This window comes from Echinops telfairi, unplaced genomic scaffold (assembly GCF_000313985.2).
Source record: "Echinops telfairi isolate 266 unplaced genomic scaffold, ASM31398v2 ScPeMD7_5;HRSCAF=22, whole genome shotgun sequence".
NCBI classification, from domain to species: domain Eukaryota; kingdom Metazoa; phylum Chordata; class Mammalia; order Afrosoricida; family Tenrecidae; genus Echinops; species Echinops telfairi.
The window spans coordinates 44,132,622-44,152,057 of record NW_022103901.1 but is presented as its reverse complement, the minus strand read 5'-3'; the positions used below and the strand labels follow the sequence as shown (position 1 = coordinate 44,152,057).

Genomic DNA, 19,436 nt, shown 5'->3' with positions numbered 1-19,436 from the left:
TGCTCCCTTCCCCCCACTATCATGACCTCAATACTGCCTTACAAATCAGATTAGAGCAGAATATGCTCACTGCTATAGAAAAGAGCCGACAACACAGGGAATCCAGGATAGATAAACCCCCCAGGGCCAACAATGAGAGTAGAGATACCAGGAGTATTAGGGGAGGGTGAGGGTAGAAGGGGGGGGGGACTCGATCACAAAGACCAATCTATAATCCCCTCTCAGGGGGAAGAACAATGGAAAAGTGGGTGAGGGGTGACAGAAGACTATGTAAGATATGAAAACAATCATCTATAACTTATCAAGGGTTCTTGAGGAAGGAAGGGCGGGCGGGGGAGGGAGAGGGAAGAAATGGGTAGCTGATATCAGGGGCTTAAATGGGAAGAGAATGCTTTGAAAATGATGATGACAGCATATGTGCAAATGTGCTTGACACACTGGATGAAAGTATGGATTATGATAAGAGATGTAAGAGCCCCCAGTAAAAGTATTTAATAAAAGATAAAAAAAGAAATTTCATTCCTCATTATAAGGATGTACCTGCTCATTCCTTGAGGATAACAAAGGCTGTCCTAAAATAATTTCATTGATACAATAGAGAATACCTTCTGGCTTGGGTAACGTGTACCTCAGTCCTCAAAGTTACATCCTTGGCTCTTCCACACTTTAAAGAGGTCCTGTGCCGCAGATAAACCCAAATACAGTTTATCTTTTGATCTCTTGACTGCTCCTTCCATGAGCACTGATTGCAGATAGAAGCAAGACAAAATCCTTGTCAACTTCAATCTTTTTCCATTTATCATGATGTTACCTATGGTCCAGTTGTGAGGGCTATGGATTTTTTTTACATGAAATTTAATCCATATTGAAAGTTGCAGTCCCTGATCCCCAAGTCCTCTTCATTTTCAGCAAGCAAAGTTGTATCATTTGCATATCATAGGTTATTAATAAGTCTTTCTCCAATCTTGATGCTAAATTCTTCATATAATCCAACTTTTCTGGCTTTACTCAGCATACAGATTGAATAAGTGTGGTGAAAGGATACAACTCTAGCACACGTCTTTCCTGATTTTAAACCATGCAGTATTCCCTTGTTTTGTTTGCCCAACTGCCTCTTGATACATGTACAAGCTCCTCATGAGCAGTCATTCTTCTCAAACTTATCCACAGATTGTTATGGTTCACAGTCTTAGTCAATAAAACACAAGCAAATATCGTTCTGGTATTCTCTGCTTTCACCCAAGATGCTTCTGAGATCAGCAATAATATCCATGTTCCATGTCTTCCTTTTGAATCCAGTCCAAATCTCTGGCAGTTCCCTATCAATGGACAGCTTCCACTGTTTTGGATGATCTTCGACAAAATTTTACTTGCATATAATCAATAATATTTTTCTGTAATTTAAGTATTCTGTTGGCAAGCTTTGTTGACACATTCTATTGGTATTCCATCAATTCCTAGACCCTTCTTTTAGGCTAATGCTTTCTGTGCAGCTTGAACTTCTTCTTTTAGCACCATTGGTTCTTGCTCATCTGCTACCTTCTGAAATGCTGGAATGTTCGGTAGTTCTTTTGGATATAGTGACCGTATATTTTTTCCATCTTCTTTTGAAGCTTCCTGCATCATTCACTATTTTGCTCAGATATTTCAATATTGTAACCTGAGACCTGAATTTTTTTCTTGAGGATTTTCTCTCAGTTTAAGATATGTTGAGCAAGTTCTCCTTTCTGGTATTCTAATCTTAGCTCTTTGCACATTTCATAATATTTGACTTTGTCTTCTCAAGCTGCCTTTAAATTTTCTTTTCAGCTTTTTGATTTCATCATTTCTTCCATGTGCCTTAGCTACTCAACAATCAAGAGCAAGTTTCAGAGTCTCTTCTGACATCCACTTTGATCATTTATTTCCTGCCATTTTAATGACTTTTTACTTTCTTCATATATGATGCTCTTGATATCATCCTATAGCTTTTCAAGTCTTCTGTCATTAATTCAGTGCATCAAATTGAACTAATATATGTTCAGTGCATGAAATTGGTTGAGATATTCTTGAAATTTAGGTGGGATGGATTGATGGTTGCATTTTGACTCTGGTAGACTTTTAATTTTCTTAAGCTTCAACGTGAACTTACATGTGAATAATTGATGGTCTATTCCACATTAACCCCTAGTCTCATTTCTGCTACTAAATTTGAGTGTCTCCAGCATTTCTTCCCATAAATATAGTCAATGTGATTTTTGTGGATTCTATTTGGAGAGGTCCACGTATACAATTGCCGCTTGTGTTTTGAAAAGGTGTTTGCAATAAAGAAGTACTTGATTTTGCAAAATTCTATCATGCGATCTCTGGCTTTGTTTCTATCACTAAAATCATATTTTCCAACAACTGTTTCTTCCTCTATGCAGCCAACCTTTGCATGCCAATTGTCAATAATTATCAATGCATCTTGATTGCACTCGATCAATTTCAGGCTGAAGACATTGGTAGAATTCTTTATATTTTGATCACTAACTTTAGTGGTTGGTGCATAAATTTGAATAGTTGTATTGAATGAATTTCTTTCAAAGCAATTAAGTAGAATCATATCACAGACAGGATTGTACTTCAAGATAGATCTTAAAATGTCCTTTTACCAATGAATGCAATGCCATTTCCCTTGCTTCATTCCTAGCATAGTAAACCATATAATTGTCTGATTCTAAACGGCCAGTACCAATCCATTTAAGCTCACAAAACCCTAGAATGATGATTTTATGTGTTCTATTCTATTTCATATTTTATAAATACAAATTCCTAGATTCATGCTATGTACATTCCAAGTTCTAATTATTAATTTATGTTGCAGCTGTCCCTGACCTTTGGTTGACTCTACTCTGAGAAGGCAGCTCATTCATATTTTGTATGCCTTCTCAAAATATGAATGCCAAAGGTCCTCATCTTCTGGCTTCTCTGACAATATTCTGCTTCTTTTCAAGAAGTTTTCAGTATCTGACAATGTTTTGATTCTGCCCATAAAGGTTTCTGTGGCCAATTCCTCAGAAGGGGCAGCCATTCCTTCTTTACAGTCTGTTCTAAGTCTGGAAGCTCTGATGGAACCTGATCACTGAGGGTGACACTGCTGGCATTTGAAATACTAGTTACATAGTTTCCAGCATCGGCGCAACACACAGGTCACCACAGTACAACAAGCTATCAGACAAGTGGTGGTTACATGGCTTAGGGAACAAATAATACGTATATGGCTTTAAGAGAGGTTTTTCTTGCACTGTTTAAGTGAGGATTCCTAGTGTCACAGTGGCTAAAACACTCATTTGCTAACCAAAAGGTTGGAAGTTCAAATCCTCCAGCTGTTCCATAGGAGAAAGATAATAGTCTACTCCTATCCAGATTTACAGCCAACGAAGCTGAATAAGGTTGCTATGGGCTTGAATTAACTTAAAAGCATGAGGTTTGGTTTTATGTAGTAATATGATTATTTTAGAAAATGCATTGGATGGGTGGAATGAGATTTGCTGAAGCCATCTCTTAAAAATTGAGTAGTGTAGTTCCAATTGGTTATCTCAAGAAATAGAACTTTGTTACTGTACAAATATGTAGGTATGTAGTAATAAAAAGATCATAAAGAAATGTAGAGCACTTGCTCAGAGCTGATCATTGTTTTGAATAACTTGTAAAGTATATATACACTTTCAGGGCATGAATGATAGCAGCAGGCATACTATAAGGAAGGCTGGCTAAAAAGATCACAGGGAATTGCAGCCCAAATCATCCACATATAATCTTTGTCTCATGGTGCAACTCAGCATGGGTTATATGTTACTGTTTCCTGTGCTGAAGATAACCTTTGAAGAACAAAAGCAGTTTTGCCAATGCTATGCATGTATGTTGTGTATGTACATTTACAAGTATTTTTTCAGCTCTAGGTTAAGTTTGAGAGGGGGAATATTAGCCAATTTGGCCAGGAGGTAATTGCCAGACAAGACTACCACTCAAATCCTGTTCATGCTGCGTCTGAAGTTCAGAAAAGCCAAAGGAGAGTAAGACGAGAAGGAATTCTCCACTGTCAGACTTTTGAAACAAAAGAGAACAACCTAAGTGAGAGTTGAGAATTCAGAGCAGCTACTTCCTCAAATTCCCTTGAATAGAGTTAATTTTAAGAGAGTGAGGGGAAGTGGTGGGAGAACCCTGGAAGTAAGATCAAAGTCTAAGGATTTTAAATCAAGTCTTCTTTAAATGAACTCTTCTTTTTTATTACAGATGTAGTACAAACAAAGTCTTTCTGGATCTCTAGACAAATAAGGCCCTAATACAAATATATCAATGGGAGGACTCAGAAGGGAGAATTCTTCTAAGTTTACCTTTGATACACAAAAGTATCAAATTTTTCACAAAAGTGAAAAATTGTAAAAATATGTCTCTTATAAAAAATGTAAAAACTGAAGTTAAAATGACACTTTTTACCATAGTAAATATAAAAACCACTGACACATTTCCATTAATGACAGAAACGCTATTTAAATGATTTTTAACCTTTTTCACAACTTGAAAAAAGTAGGGGAGACTGGAGTATAAAGTATAAAAATACAAACATAGGTACTGGGCAGACCCAGGCTTAAATCCTTGCTCTACACTTATTAAAAATGTAACCACACATAGCTTTAGTTTTGCTTTTTAACCTTTTTACATCTGCTCTGTAAGACTAAGAAAGACTAAACAATACATTTACAGTGGCTACAATATGCCTGTTGTACCACTAAGAATTATTATCATTATAAGAATTATTGTCATGATGATGGTTATTACCATAATCACTTGCCAATGATATAGTGTATGCTAAAAATGTGGAAAATTGGTAGAATATAAAAATTCATTGGATAAGAGATAAGTAAAATCTAATAATTTTTCCAAGTATCAGCAATATTGTATTAGAAAAATAATGATAAACTTCCTTTAACATCAGAAATGAAATTACAAATTATAGAGAAATACCTTTATAAGAAATCCAACAGATATATGTATGAAAAATGATAAAAATTGTATAGCAGATGCAAAAGACATAATGAATAAATATACAAATTTAACATGATCCTAGACAAGGACAATTAAAAACATGTCAATTCTTAATTTCTAGATGTAATGTAATGCCAAGTACAATGCTAATAGGAATTTTTTTTTTTTAAGTAGATACCTACATCTTAAAAACCATTTTGACAGAGGAGACCTCACCTCAGCTGGGGTCAGTTTTTCTAGATATAGAAAGGAGGAGAGGGCCATTCAGTTTCTATCATACAAAATTGTGTTAAGGTCACCCCCAATCAACAGATACCCCCACCAGAGTGATAAATGAACCTTACTGAAAATTCATGTCAAGACATGAGGAGGGGAGACATATGTTTCAGAGAAGGTGATTATATTTCTGTTGGTAGGGAAATGGGGAGAAACAACCTTCCATGAGGAAAAAAAAAAACTTAACAAACCTTATATATAGAACCCACGGGGAGAATTTGCCTGGCACTATATTCCTAATTGGATACTTTTGACCTCATTTCTATCTAGATTTTGGTGACCCGAACTGTGTGCTATAGACTACTGGGACTGGACTCTGTCTTTCGAAGGGCATAGCATCCCTCACAGGCCATACCAGAAGGACTCAATGTAGAAACCCCAGTAAGTGACCTGGGCTTTATTTTAAACTCAGCTGTATCTCTTTGACTCAAGATTGAAACTCCCTAGTGTGAGAAGAAGCAGATGACAGTTATTCCAAAAGTATAGAGCTGGCAGTCACTGGCCTTTGGTTCAGGTCTTTTGCCTTGTGGGTGCCCAATGAATGGTTGCCTGGGACTACTACATAGTTATAATTTTAATGCCTTCTTTGCTTTATTATGACATGTATTAATCTGGTAGGTGTGGTTCTGCTGTTGTCAATGAATGTTATTGAAAAGTTTACCCTATCAACAACTCCCAACGTTTGCATAAATAGTGTCCAGTCTCTTAAGAATTTAATCTGTACAAGTCACTAATTCATGTATTGAGGTTCATAGCTGGCCTATACTTATATAATTTCCTTTCTTCAACAAAGTTTTAAATTCTATATCATTGTCTAAATTAATGATACTCTCATTGGGATTACCTTATGCCCCAGGGGGATGATTAATAATGTTCTCTAACATAAATGACAATGATGTCTCTAAAGTGAACCAGAGAAATATATAAACCATACATATATGAATGGATTTGGGCCTCACACTTAATTCTAGCCCCAATCTAAGAACAATTAGGTCTTAGGAAATGGCCAAACTTGATGCTCACCCTACAAAAAAGATCACTAAAGTATTGGATGCTATAGTAAAGTGTGGTGAAGAAAATACATGGTGTTTGACTATCAGAAAAAATAGCATCTGGGGTCTTAAATCTTGTCTTCAAACAAATAGCCATCTAAGTGAGGCATCATCCAAGTCCCCATGGAAGAAGCATACCAGTCTGTGTGAACTAAGGATTATAATAATAAAATCCAGATCTGAAGGATGGAACGGTATTAGAGCTTAAATTCTGAACATATGGTTTGCAGAAGGCTATGGATGAGAGTGGAAGTCCAAAATCTATTTGCAAGGTCCACCCATGGATTAAGCCTCAGGTGAATTCCATCTGACTATAGTCCAGCAATGTGAATAGCCTTGTTATGATACAGAGAAACTTATAAAGTTGATTATGGCAGATAAAGTTAGGTTAAAATGTAATATTGTATGTATCATTTTATCTTCTTTTGATACATTTTAAAGTTGTTTGAGTTTAAGAAAAAAAGTCACAGGAAATATATGTGGATTCATCCTCTGGTGAATCCTCTTTGACCACAAATGAGGGATGTGAATAGCCTTGCCATCATGCAGAGTGCATCAGAAAGTTGATTACTCCCAATGCAGTTCGGTTAAAAATTAACACCATATCAATTGATCTCCCTTTTGTTCCATTTTAAATTTGATCTAGTTTTTAATATTTTCTGAGTTTTTTAAATTTAGGTTTTTATCTGCTTTCCTTTCTTATTGTTGTTAGGTTTTCTCCTTTTTTTGGTATGTTTTTTTCTGTATATGAAATTCAGGATAGGTAAATCTACAAAGGCAGTAACTATATTAATGGTTTCTTGGAGGTATAATTACTAATACAATGTGGTGTTGGCAGAGTGGACTGAGTAAAGGAAGGGGAAAAGAGCCTAGGAAAAATATACAAAATAGCTTGCTACATATATGCTATAGATTCATTCTCAAATATATATGTCAGAATTCAATCCATCTTAAAGGCAGCCTTTGATAAAATGCATTGACACAGTGGCTGCACAAGCGGCTCAAACATATTAACAATTTTAAGGATGCACAGGACTGGGTAGTGTTCAGAAGTGTCACTGTGAGTCAGAAGTGATTCCATGGCACTTAACAACAAAAGTAAATCTGTGGAGAAAGGATCGTATAGCTATAAAATGATGCGGTGAGTTTGATTAGTTACTTGGTCCTACATTTGAAACAAAACAACAAACTAAACCTACTGCCACTGAGTCAATTCCTTCTCAGTAATTGCACAGGATTGATAGAACCACCCCATAGAGTTTCCAAAGCTGTAATCTTTAAGGAAGCAGACAGCTACTCTAGCTCATGGAGCAGCTGGTGGGTTTGGATCAACAACCATTTAGTCAGTGGCCATGTACTTAACCACTGCCACATAAGGACACCTTTTACATTCATACATACTTAAAAATTAGGCCTTCAACTCAAGTCAAGATCCCAAATAACTTCCATATAGGTCACCCTTAAATACAAGATAGAGAAATAAAAATAATATAGAATTATAATGCTGATATACAAGAATAAGTGAAAAACTACAGTTACTAGATTTCTAGTTCATACATGCACAAGTTATTCCAAAGGAAATAATGTTTTAGCTTGTCCCCACAATCACTGACTGGTTGAACACAAGCCCTCTTCGTAATACACATGACTTAGTCTCTTTGAAACTCGCTGCCCTTGAGTCAATGCTGACTCATAGTGACCCCCTCTGGGTTTCTGAGACTGAAACAGTTTATGAGAGCAGCAAGACCAGTCTTTCTTCCAAGGATCTGCTGGTGGTTTCGAATTGCCAACCATGCGGATCACAGTCCAGTGTGTAACCACTATACCATCAAGGCTTCTTAGTCTCTTTAGGGTGCTTAAAAAAACAAAACAAAAAAAAAACCATGAAGGTAAAATCAAAACAATAGCTTTCAAGGAGATCTGTTCGACCAGTTAAATATAAGGCAGAGGTCAGGCTCAGAAGTTAAAGAAAATGTTTTTTGGGATTGCAAACAGGTAATCTTGATAGATTTTCTCGAAGGATACAAGATGATCATGGGGGCTTACTATGAAAAAGTTTTGAGAAAATTGAAAAGTACATTGGAAATAAAAAGGTAAAAACCTGTGCTGGGAATTTTTTTCCATCATGACAGTGCACCCACTCTTTCGTTCAGGGTGCCAAGGGCTGTCCTATGAGAATTTCAAAGGAAAATATTACCCTATATCCACCCTACTGCCCTGATATTGCCCCTTGAGGCTCTAGTTCCTTAAGAAAAAAAAAAGAGTAAGAAAAGTAAAGTAACGCTATTTGAGTCCTTAACAGATGTCCAAACTGCCATTTTTGATTTGGTGTAAGGAGAAAGATAAAGCTGCCTATTGCTATAAAGATTTACAGCCTTGGAAAGCCGAAGGAGCAATTTTATCCTGTCCTACAAAATGGCTATCAGTCTTAATCGTCTAGAAGGCAGTTGATAGTGAGTAAGTTGAAGAATGCAGAATTCTTCAGGGAAAGATATAAAGAGATGTAAATAGCATCTTCAGAAGTTCGCAAACCCAGAGGGAAGATGTGTCAAGAAACAATAACTTCGTATATTGCAATTGTTATGTAATAAATGGTTTGATGATTCTTTTGCAATACTTTTTGGTTTCTCTTATACATTAAAAAACATAAGAACATGAATATAGCCAGAATTAAGAAAAAGTGCCAAATCTTACATGTTCTTCCCACACTTTCTTCTCTCTCTCATATGCTTCCTTTCTCTTCCGCTCAAGTTGTTCTTTCAGTACAGCTGCACGTGCATTTGCTTGGGACTAAAAATAAATTTAAAAATAAACAAAACTAGTTCTAAGAGAGAAGGGTTTAATTTTTTTTTTCAGATCTACAAAGATAATACTTATTTTTAAGCCAAAAAAGAAGTATATGTGAGAGTGGAGGTGGGAAAGGGTGGCAGATTTTTCCAGAATAAGAATTTGGCTCCCTCTCATAGCAGGTAGTCAATATATATTTGCTGAATGAAAATAAACACAGGTACATTCTGATAGAAATTTTACAATAATGATTATTACTCATGGTTCCATTTTATTAATCTTCAAAGAAGTGAACAAATGTATATTTTTAATCCACTTTTTTTCCTTTTCAAGAATACCTATGTGACATATATATGTGTGGTCTCATTTAATTGCTATTTCTAAATATGTAATAAAAAAATGGAACCAAAAGTATGGAATAGGTGGGAAAGAAGGAATCAGGCTTCGATTTTATCTAGAATCAAAACAAAATATCCTGTTTAATTTTGTCTGTACCTTAAGTGCTTCTATCTTTTTGCGTCTCATGTCAGCCTCTTCACTCCCTCCTTCATCTTCTTTCTACAAAATGAGTAGACAACGCAAATGATTTAGGACAGGTAAAGTTTATTTCACTTAATAGGATTCTATGATTTTATTGCAATACTTTTTTACTTACCTTCTTATTAGCCAACGAGAGATTTAAGAACATTAATATGGCCACTTTCTACTCACTCACGACATTATTTTGGGGTGTTTTGTGATAGTTAGATTTTGTGGCAACTTGGCTGGGCCAGGGTTCTCATGATGAGATCTAACAACATAATTAATTACTTCCTTGATGGTAAATAACATGTGATCAGCTCTGTGAGCAGACAGCAGTTGTGGTGGGATGCAGCCCCATGATTAGGTTACAACCTCGACACAATTGAAAGAAAGACTCCTCAGGTATGTAGCCTGCTCCTTTTAAAGCAGACTATGTGGAAAAGCTTGTCAATTCTGCTGTGTCTGATCCATAGACCTGCCATACTGTCTGCTGTTCCCAGGTGTCACTAGCAGACTGCTGACCTTAGATTCCTTTAAATTGCACCCACAAGCCTTTGGTCTTCCTGCTTCATCTTTCTGCTTCCTGGTTAATCAGGAGAAAATTATTTTTTCCTCTAAGTGTCAATTCGCATGGATATGTTTGTTTAGATACTGAATAACAAGACAGGAAAAGCCTTCAATTCACCACCTGATCCATGGACTTAAACTGCACTGGATTTACCCACTTCAATAAATGTCTGAGCCATTTCTTGATGTAAATTTCTATCAATATTCAGACACATATAAACAACACTGGTTTTGTTTCTCTGGAGAACCCAGCCTAACACATGTGATATTGGCACAAACATGCTTAATCTCAATATATTATGATATCATTCAAGTACTTTTTTTATTTTTTGAATTTTGACTTGCCTTTTCACCACGAAGTTTGGCTCTAATCTGTTGGCGTTCATTGAAATTCTGTAGTCTTATTTGCCTTAGCCTGGCCAGATAAGCCTGCAAGAAAAAAAAATTAAAAGAAAAGCTATCAACATTTTTACTGTTAAAATTTTATTTTTGTTTTAAGGAAAAGTGTTAATCTGAAAACAAGAAATAAAATTTTGATTTTTGGTTAATGAAAAATGTTAGATTAGCTTTCAAGTGTTTAATTTAGATCAGCTTATTTCTGAAAAGAAGTATAATATATTTTAAATTTTTGATGAAAAAAAAGAAATTTAACTGAAAAAAAAAAGCAGAATATCAGTCATTATACAGTATGTCAGTCAAAATATATTAACAGGTCCCTATAAACTGGCAAAATCCTCAAATAATTGTTAAAAATTTAAACCATGCAAGAAAAGAGGCAAAAAACTCAAAAATGGCTGTGTGACGGAGGCAGAGAACATGCAGGACGCATACCTCTTCCTCTTTGTTTCTTGGCTTTCCTCCTCTTGAAGAGCTGGGCCTGCCTCCATAGAGAGCTGCCAGGTTTTGCAGGATTCCCTGTTTATCATTTAATGTACTAAGTTTAAGAATGACTAAAGCTGTGTCATCATCTTATCTAGGAATATCCTGGTGCCATTTTATGTCTTTTGGCAGATATTGATCAGCCTTAGCACAAAAACTCTGGTAATGAACCCTAACATTTTTCTATACCAATTTAATAAATACATTCACTGAGAACAGAAAGGAGTAATTAAACCCCAAATAAAAGTATTTAAAACACAGACCAATTATGTTTTTATGAGTTATGTAAATTAAAAAGTTTTTAAAAACTGCTTTGGGGGTTACTTAAACCTCATGGGAAAAAAATTCCCCTTCAAAAACGCATTGCCTTCACGTCTATTCTGACTCCCCCTGACCTAACGGACAGAGTGCAACTGTCCCTGTGGGTTTCTCAGGCTGTAGATCTGGAGAGAGCAGAAGGCCTGGTCTCCCTCCTGGTGGGTTTGATCTGATGATCTTGTGGTTCAGTCCAACTCATTAGGCCACCAGGGTTACTAAATATTCCCCTAAGTGTCAATTCGCATAGATATGTTTGTTTACATACTGAATAACAAATAAAATAAAATATTTGAGTTCATTGCTTCTGAAGTCAACAAATGCACTGTATATTATAAGATATAATACAAACTGCTTGCATCCAGTTATCAAACTACAAATGATCAAAGCCCATTACAAAGGGACTCATTTTTTAACAGTTTATCTCAAACATGGAATTACCATTGATCTAATATGAATGCAAAAGCTGGGAAATGAGTAAAATTGACCCAAGAATAAATGATGTATTTGAATTATGATGTTGGTAAGGAATAATGAATGTACCACAAACTGTCAGAAGTCTTGCAAGAATACAAGCCAGCCTCTTGCCTGGCTAAGGTTTACATATTCTGTGGGTCAGGAAACCCAACTCCTTCGTTTCATGGTCTCACCCCTGCTCCTCGGCTCTGTCTCAAGTGTCTCTGCTGTTCCTCACCACCTCAGGCAGAGATCCTGCGTGTGCTTCGAGTCCTCAATTCCAGCAAGCTAGTTTGTGTCATATGCATAAGTTGTTCATTAGTCTTCCTCCAATCCTAATGCCACATTTTTCATGTAATGCATCTTTTCTGATTATTTGCTCAGTACATAGATTGAATAAGTAAAATGAAAAGATGCAACCCTGACATATACTGTTTTTCTGTTTACACAATTCTCTCTTGATCCCATGTACAAGTTCCACATGAGCACAATGAAGTGTTCTGGAATTCCCATTCTTCTCAAGGTTATCCATAGTTTGTTATGATCCACACAATCAAATGCCTTAGGATGGAAATACAGGGCTATATAGGTGGCTACCCTAGTAAACATATGGATGACCCACTGGTGTCCCAATTATGCAGTAGGAACTGGGATGGCCCACAAACTTGTAGCTCCTGCTTTTGGAACAAACTGTCCCCAGAACTATCTGCCCGGACCCCAGTAACTGAAGAGGAGTAATATGGCCTGTGTTTTCAGTGCTACCTACAGTTTGAATCACTCGCTTGGGCTTCAGCGGTGAAACAAGGATTATTATCGTTACCTACAGGTGTTTGTTGGGCTTTCCTTTTTCTAGGCCTTTGGCAAGAGAAAGCAAGCTTTTCCTTTCCTCTTTTTGTTTATGCCTATTTGTGAATTTGGGTTATAGGCCTCTCTGACACCTAATCCAGGACATATGAAAGATAAAAAGAAAATCTAGGGAACTAAATTGTCATTTCTCAATTCTGAAACTTCTAGCCAATTTCCTTCTTCTTTCTATCTTTTAGCATTCTATTGTTTTCTGTTAAATTCTCTCCAAGACATTTAGTTGGAATCAGAGGAGAGGCAGAGGGAAGAGTGAATCTATATTATCTTATTCTGGAACTCAGCAGAAGTTAAATTTTTTTTAAATACTATAATATCTATTTAATGACCAATGTATCAAAGTCCAATAGGTTTACATAGACTTGTTGGGAAAATTAAAAGACAAAATGCATATAAACTGCTTATCATAATGCCTGTCACAGTAAGATTTCACTTGTGAATGTTAGTTAGTATTACTTAGTATGGCTTATCAACTTTATTGCTTAACTTATTTTATCCTGTTAGCACAGCAGCTAACATATTAGATCAATAACCATGTTAACATTAAATTAATGAATGAACTATTTAAGTTAACTACACTTTAAAATATATACTTGCTATTAACGTAAGTAAATACTGTATAACTTAAATCAGTTAATAAGATAATGGTACTTTTCAAGGAAAATAATACTACTTTGGCATTTATTGTGTAATTTTGACTCATACAATTCAGGAAACAGAGACCCAATAAAATCTTGCACATGTGTATCAGGAAACAAATAAGAATGTTCTGAGCAGGGCTGCTATCAACCTAAATACCACAAAAGAGGAAGTGATAATTCGCACATGGATTATTATACAGCTATTCACAATTACAAGGAGCCCTACTGGTGTTACGCATTAGGCTACTAATTGCAAGGTTAGCAGTTTGAATCCACTAACCACTCCAAAGAAGAAAGATGAGGCTATCTCCACTCACAAAAAATTACAGTCTTGGAAACCTTCAGGAGGAGTTCAATTCTGCCCTATGGGGTAGCTGTGAATCAGAACTGACTTGGATTGTAGTTGGTTTGGTTTTCCTTTATATCTAATTCCAAAGGAACATTTGTGACACTGTTGGGTAAGCATTGAACTGCTAACTGTAAGGTCAGCTGTTCAAACACACTAGCTGTTCTGAGGGAGAAAGATGAGGCTATCTGGCCCCATAAAGATTGACAGACCTTGAAATCCTATGGTGGCTATGAGTATGAATAGACTCAATAGCAATAGGCTTTTTTTATACCCAGTTACAAGTAGGTAACAAATTAGCCTGCTAAGGTTGGCAGTTCAAATCTATTAATCATTCCTTAGGACAGTGGTTCTCAACCTTTCTAATGCTGCAACTCTTTAATACTATTCCTCATGTTGTGGTGACCCCCTAAACATAAAATTATTTTTGTTGCTACTTCATAACAGTAATTTTGCTACTGTTAGGAATTGGGCAACCCCTGTGAAAGGGTCGTTCAACCTGTAAAGGGGTCGCGACCCACAGGTTGAGAACCGCTGCCTTAGGGGAAGTATGAGACTGCCTGTTCCTGTAAAGATGTACAGTCTCGGAAATCCCATGGAACAGCTCTACTCTCTCCCATAGGATCATCAGGAGTCAGCGCCAATAGTAAATGAGCTTGGCTGCTTTGCAGATTGCTTGGGTTCCACCCAGAGGTATCCCAGAAGAAAAGTCTGGAGGTCTTGTTCTGAAAAATCAGCCATTGAAACCAGTATGAAGTACAATTCTATAGGGCTGCAATGATTTGAAATTGATTTGATGGCAATTTTACTAGCTGTACTTAACTACATGAATGAATCAGAAAAATAATATTGAAGGGAAAAAAATCAAAGTCCAAGCTTTATATTATAAGAAATAACTGTGTAAAGCTTTTTAAAATTAGCACTATATTGTTTAGCATATATGCATACATGGGAAAAGAAAACTATCTTTAAAAATCCACAGTAATCATAAATCTAAAATTCAGGATAATAGTCACCTGTGGCAGAGGAAAAGGCAAAAGGGTTGGATAGGGGTTGGCAAACTATGGTCCACAGGTTAAATCTAGACTACCACCTTTTATTTTGTATAGCCTATAAGTTTAAGAAAAGTTTCATAATAGAGCTTACATTCTGAGCATCTCACTTGCAAACGCTATGGATGATAATGAACACCCAGAATCCATCTGCAAAGTCCTCGCACACTGTAAGCTTCCAATGAGCTCCCTCAGACCCTTGGCTAGAGATGTGACAGTCTTGCCTTCAGAAAAAGTGTACTGGAAAGTGGATTATTGCAGATAAAATTAAGTTAAAATTTAAATATATTATAATTTGTTTTCCTTTTTGATCCATTGTAATTTGTTCTACTTTCTTTGGATCGGGGGTTTTTCTGTGTTTTACTTTGCTGTTGGTTTCTCTGGTATGATTTTCTTTATATGAAAACAAGGATAGATAATCCATAGAGATAATACTTAGATAAATATTTCCTTAGGGTTTTGGCTTGGAGGTCTGATGGCACAATGGGCTAGATGGGCCGCTAACCATAAGGTCAGCAGTTTGAAACCAGCCACTCTGAAGGAGAAAGAGAAGGATTTCTACTCTTCTAAAGAATGACAGTCTGGGAAACCCACAGGGGCAGTTCTACCTCGTCCTATAGGGTCACTGTGAGTCAGAGTTGACTCAATGGCAGTGGGCGTGTTTCTTTTGGGACAGTTATGGCTGAGATTAGAGAGGAATGGGGAGCTAAGAATAATGGGCACAAGAATAAAGAAAATGTTCTAAAATTGCTTGTGGTAATGACTGCACAACTCTTTTTAATATTTTTAAACCACTGAATTCTATGATATGTAAATTAAATGCCTATAAAACTATTTTTAAAGTTTTCACATTTTTAAATTCTAGAAAAATCAAAAGAAAAATATTTCATTATTAGAAAAAGTATATAAAATTCAAATTTCAGTGTACATGAAATTTCATTAAAACATACCCAGGTTATTCATTTTCACAATTTTTATAACTGCATCTTTTCTGTAGTTGACTTCCTATCAGTTTCTATAATTTTTTGATAATTTTCTATAAGTTGAGTAGTTGTAACAGATAGAAGTACCCACAGTGACTAGGCTAATTTCAACTTATAGAGACACTACAGGAGAGAGCAGAAGTGCTCCTCAGCGTTTGTGAGGCTGTAAATCTTTAAGAGAGTAGACAGTCTCACTGTTCTCCCTGGGAGAACTGGTGGGTATGAACAGCACCTCTTGCACATGGCCTGCTAAACCTAGAATATTTACTACCTGGTCTCTTACATAAAGACAATTTTTGAAAGAGCACAAAGATTGAATTTATTGTTAGTATTCAGCCTTCAGCCTTGTGGGTATATGAATGTCCTTCATATATATACATATATATAGTCTTTTCTATGTTTCTAAACATTCTATTTTAAAGTATGATAAAGGAATAATATTTAAAGGACAACTATAAAATAATCTCAAAATAAACAACTCAGCACTGAAGAACAAGTCTACTTTTAGCATACTGTATAACAATGATAAGTAAATGAGTGTACATAGGCCAAACCTAAAACTGTTAATAAAGTTTTACTGAGACATAGATATGATGTACACCCAGTTGTTTAAAATTTTGTGACACCTCCCTGCCCTGTTCTGTGTCCTCCCCACCACCTCCCCCAGGTTGAAACACCTGCTAAATCTAAAGTATTTATTATCTAGTCCAGTGGTTCTCAACCTTCCTAATGCTGCAACCCTTTCATACAGCTCCTCATGTTGTGGTGACCCCCCAACCATAAAATGATTTTCATTGTTACTTCATAACTGTAATTTTGCTACTGTTATGAATCAGGCAACCCCTGTGAAAGGGTCATTTGACCCCCAAAAGGGTCACGACCCACAGGTTGAAAACCACTGATCTAGTTGTTTACATAAAGTTTGCTATTTACGCAAAAAAAATCTATTTTTCACGTTTTCAAGTTTTACCTAAATAAAAGCAAATGCTAATATACGGACATTTAAAAAGAACAATCAGTATAGTAAAATAGTTAAAAGTATAACCTTAGCCTTAAAAGTCAGATGCACTAGACTTCCTTGCCACCTCTAGATACACTATGGGATCTTGGGCAAAACATTAATGAATGAGCCAGTTTCAAAGCCTGTCCATCTGGAAAAATAATCCTCACTCCAGAGGGCTATTGTAAGAACTTGTTTTTCAGTGTATTTATTTAATTTTTGCCAATATTGGCCAGATTTTTAAAAAGTCAACATTTGGCCTGAACTCTTCCTTGTTAGAATTTCTCCATCTGTGTCTTCTTAAAATTTCAATTACTTAAAGAGGAAAACATACATATGAATTCATATAAAAGAACAAGAAATAATTTTGAATCAATATTTCTTTAAACCACAATTAAACCTAAGAACTGTTTATGTTCTAAATGCCTTTTCAGAGGTCAGGGAGTAGATTTGATTTTGCCATAAAAACAATGTTAGAATTCACAGTAGTATCTCAAGACAGTTAATAAAAATGTACTGATCAAACCACCAGTGAAATATACATCAATTGTTGAACTGATAGTGTTTTATTGCATATATTTTTCACACACACGCAAAACACTGAAAAATATTTAACAACAGTGTTTTTCTAATTTCTAAAACTTATGACTCAATATTAACTATATTGTTGTCTTTATAGGCTTTTGTGATTTTGAAAAATATTGGGAACACACATATTAGGTTTAAGATCTGGATTTGTCACAATGCCTTTAAGACTGCATCTTAAGCCTTATGGGTCACAACAGACCGTTTCCACCTTGCACGTTTTCCCTTATCATAGGCATAATCACTTACTAGAAGAGGACATCGAGTTTGGTGAGTAGAGGACTAGTGAAGACAAAGAAGAACCTCAACTGGATGGATTAGAACAATAACAGTAATGATGGACTGAAAAATGTTGGAAATCCTGAGAAGGATAACGAGATCTGGCAACAATTTGCTCTTCTATATACAACGACCTCACAAATAGGAGAAGACTTGAAAGCTACTACTTACCTATTTGCATAGCATATTTAAGATTGTTCTAAGTAATCAGTTGGCAACATTTTTAACTCTACTAGCCATTGGAACGGTTGGCTATATGTATATATAAAACTTTTCACATCAAGACAGCTCATTAATAACAAGCCCATATTTGCTTAAAAACTTAAATTCACTGCCATCAAATCAATTCCAACTCATGGTGGCCCTAAAGGGTGGCGTAGAACTGCCCCTGTGGGGTTTAGAGACCATAATTTTTTTTAGATCATTTTATTGGGGGTTCTTACAGCTCTTATATCAATCCATAGTATCAAGCATATTTGTACATAAGTTGCTATCATCATTTTCTAAACATTTACTTTGTATTTGAGCCCTTGGTATCAGCTCCTCTTTTTTCCCTCCTTCCCCAACCCTCCCATCCTCATGAACCCTTGATAAATTATAAATTATTATTATTTTATGTCATGTATTCCGTGTGTTGAGAGCTCTTATCTGTATCAGTGTACATGTTCTGGTCTAGCTGGATTTTCAAGATAGAACTGGGGTCATGATACTGGGTGGTGGGGAGAGAAGTATTAAAGGAATGTTGTATGTTTCATAGGTGCTATACTGCACCCTGGCAGGCTCATCCCTTCCTTGTGACCTTTCTATGAGGGGATGTCCAATTGTCTACAGACGAGCTTTGGGTCTCCACTCCGGCCCACCTTGTTTGCATTGGTATGCTTGTTTGTTTTGGGTCTTCTGATGCCTGATACCTGATCCTGTGGACACCTCGTGATCATACAGGCTGGTGTGCTTCTTCCATGGCCGCTTGTTTAGCTTCAAGCCTTCTGGACCCCATATGCTATATCTTTTAATAGCCGGGCACCATCAGCTTTCTTCACCACATTTACTTATGTACCCATTTTGTCTTCAGCGAATGTGTGGGGAAGGTGAACATCACAGAATAACAGGTTTTTAGAACAACGTGTTCTTATGTTGAGGAAGTACTTGAGTAGAGGCCCAATGTCCATCTGCAACCTTAATATTTAATATATTAATTTAACATAATAAATATATGTACATAGACCTATATCCCTATCATTACATATATTTATATATGTACATGCCTGTATTTACACCTCTATAAATGTCCTTTGCCTCCTAGTTCTTTCCTCTATTTCCTTTTGCTTTCCTCCTGTCCCACTATCATGTTCGATCTTCATTAGGCTCTCATTAATTCCTCTCAGCTACATTGCACTTGATCAAGCCTTACCAGTCATTCTACCCTCTTCTTGCCATTGCTTTTAGATCACTTGTTGTTCCCTTGACCCTAGGTTTGTGGTCTCTCCCTTTCCTTTCCCTCACCTCCTCCTCTCCCACATCCCCCTGGAATTATTAGTCCTGTTGTATTTTCCTCAAGATTGCTTATCCTGACAATCTTTTATAGATAAACAGTAAAAAAAAAGAAAAGAAAAGAAAAAGGAAGAAAATCCTATAAATAGTTCCAGGTCTGTTTATTGACCCTTATGAATTTTTTCCGACCCAATTTGATGAGGTGCCAAGTCCTGCCCCCAAAGTCTATTTTGGGGTTTTCTCAGGGATTTCATTGCTTTGCTCCCCTTGATGCTCTGTTACACTCTCTTCATGTTTCACCCTAGTGTGTATGGAGAGGGGGGGTGTCAGACCG

At 36.2% G+C, this 19,436-nt stretch overlaps 1 protein-coding gene across 1 annotated transcript in view; it reads right to left on the bottom strand.

Moving 5' to 3' along the window:
- The window catches only part of NEK1 (NIMA related kinase 1), a 214,313-nt gene that overhangs the window by 68,024 nt on the left and 126,853 nt on the right, over positions 1-19,436 (bottom strand). Inside the window, exons 16-19 of the mRNA XM_045286060.1 lie at positions 11,046-11,129; positions 10,560-10,643; positions 9,621-9,683; positions 9,033-9,128 (exon numbers count right to left, since the gene is read on the bottom strand). Of these exons, the coding sequence (XP_045141995.1) occupies positions 9,033-9,128; positions 9,621-9,683; positions 10,560-10,643; positions 11,046-11,129 (327 nt within the window). The remainder of the gene's footprint in view (positions 1-9,032; positions 9,129-9,620; positions 9,684-10,559; positions 10,644-11,045; positions 11,130-19,436) is intronic.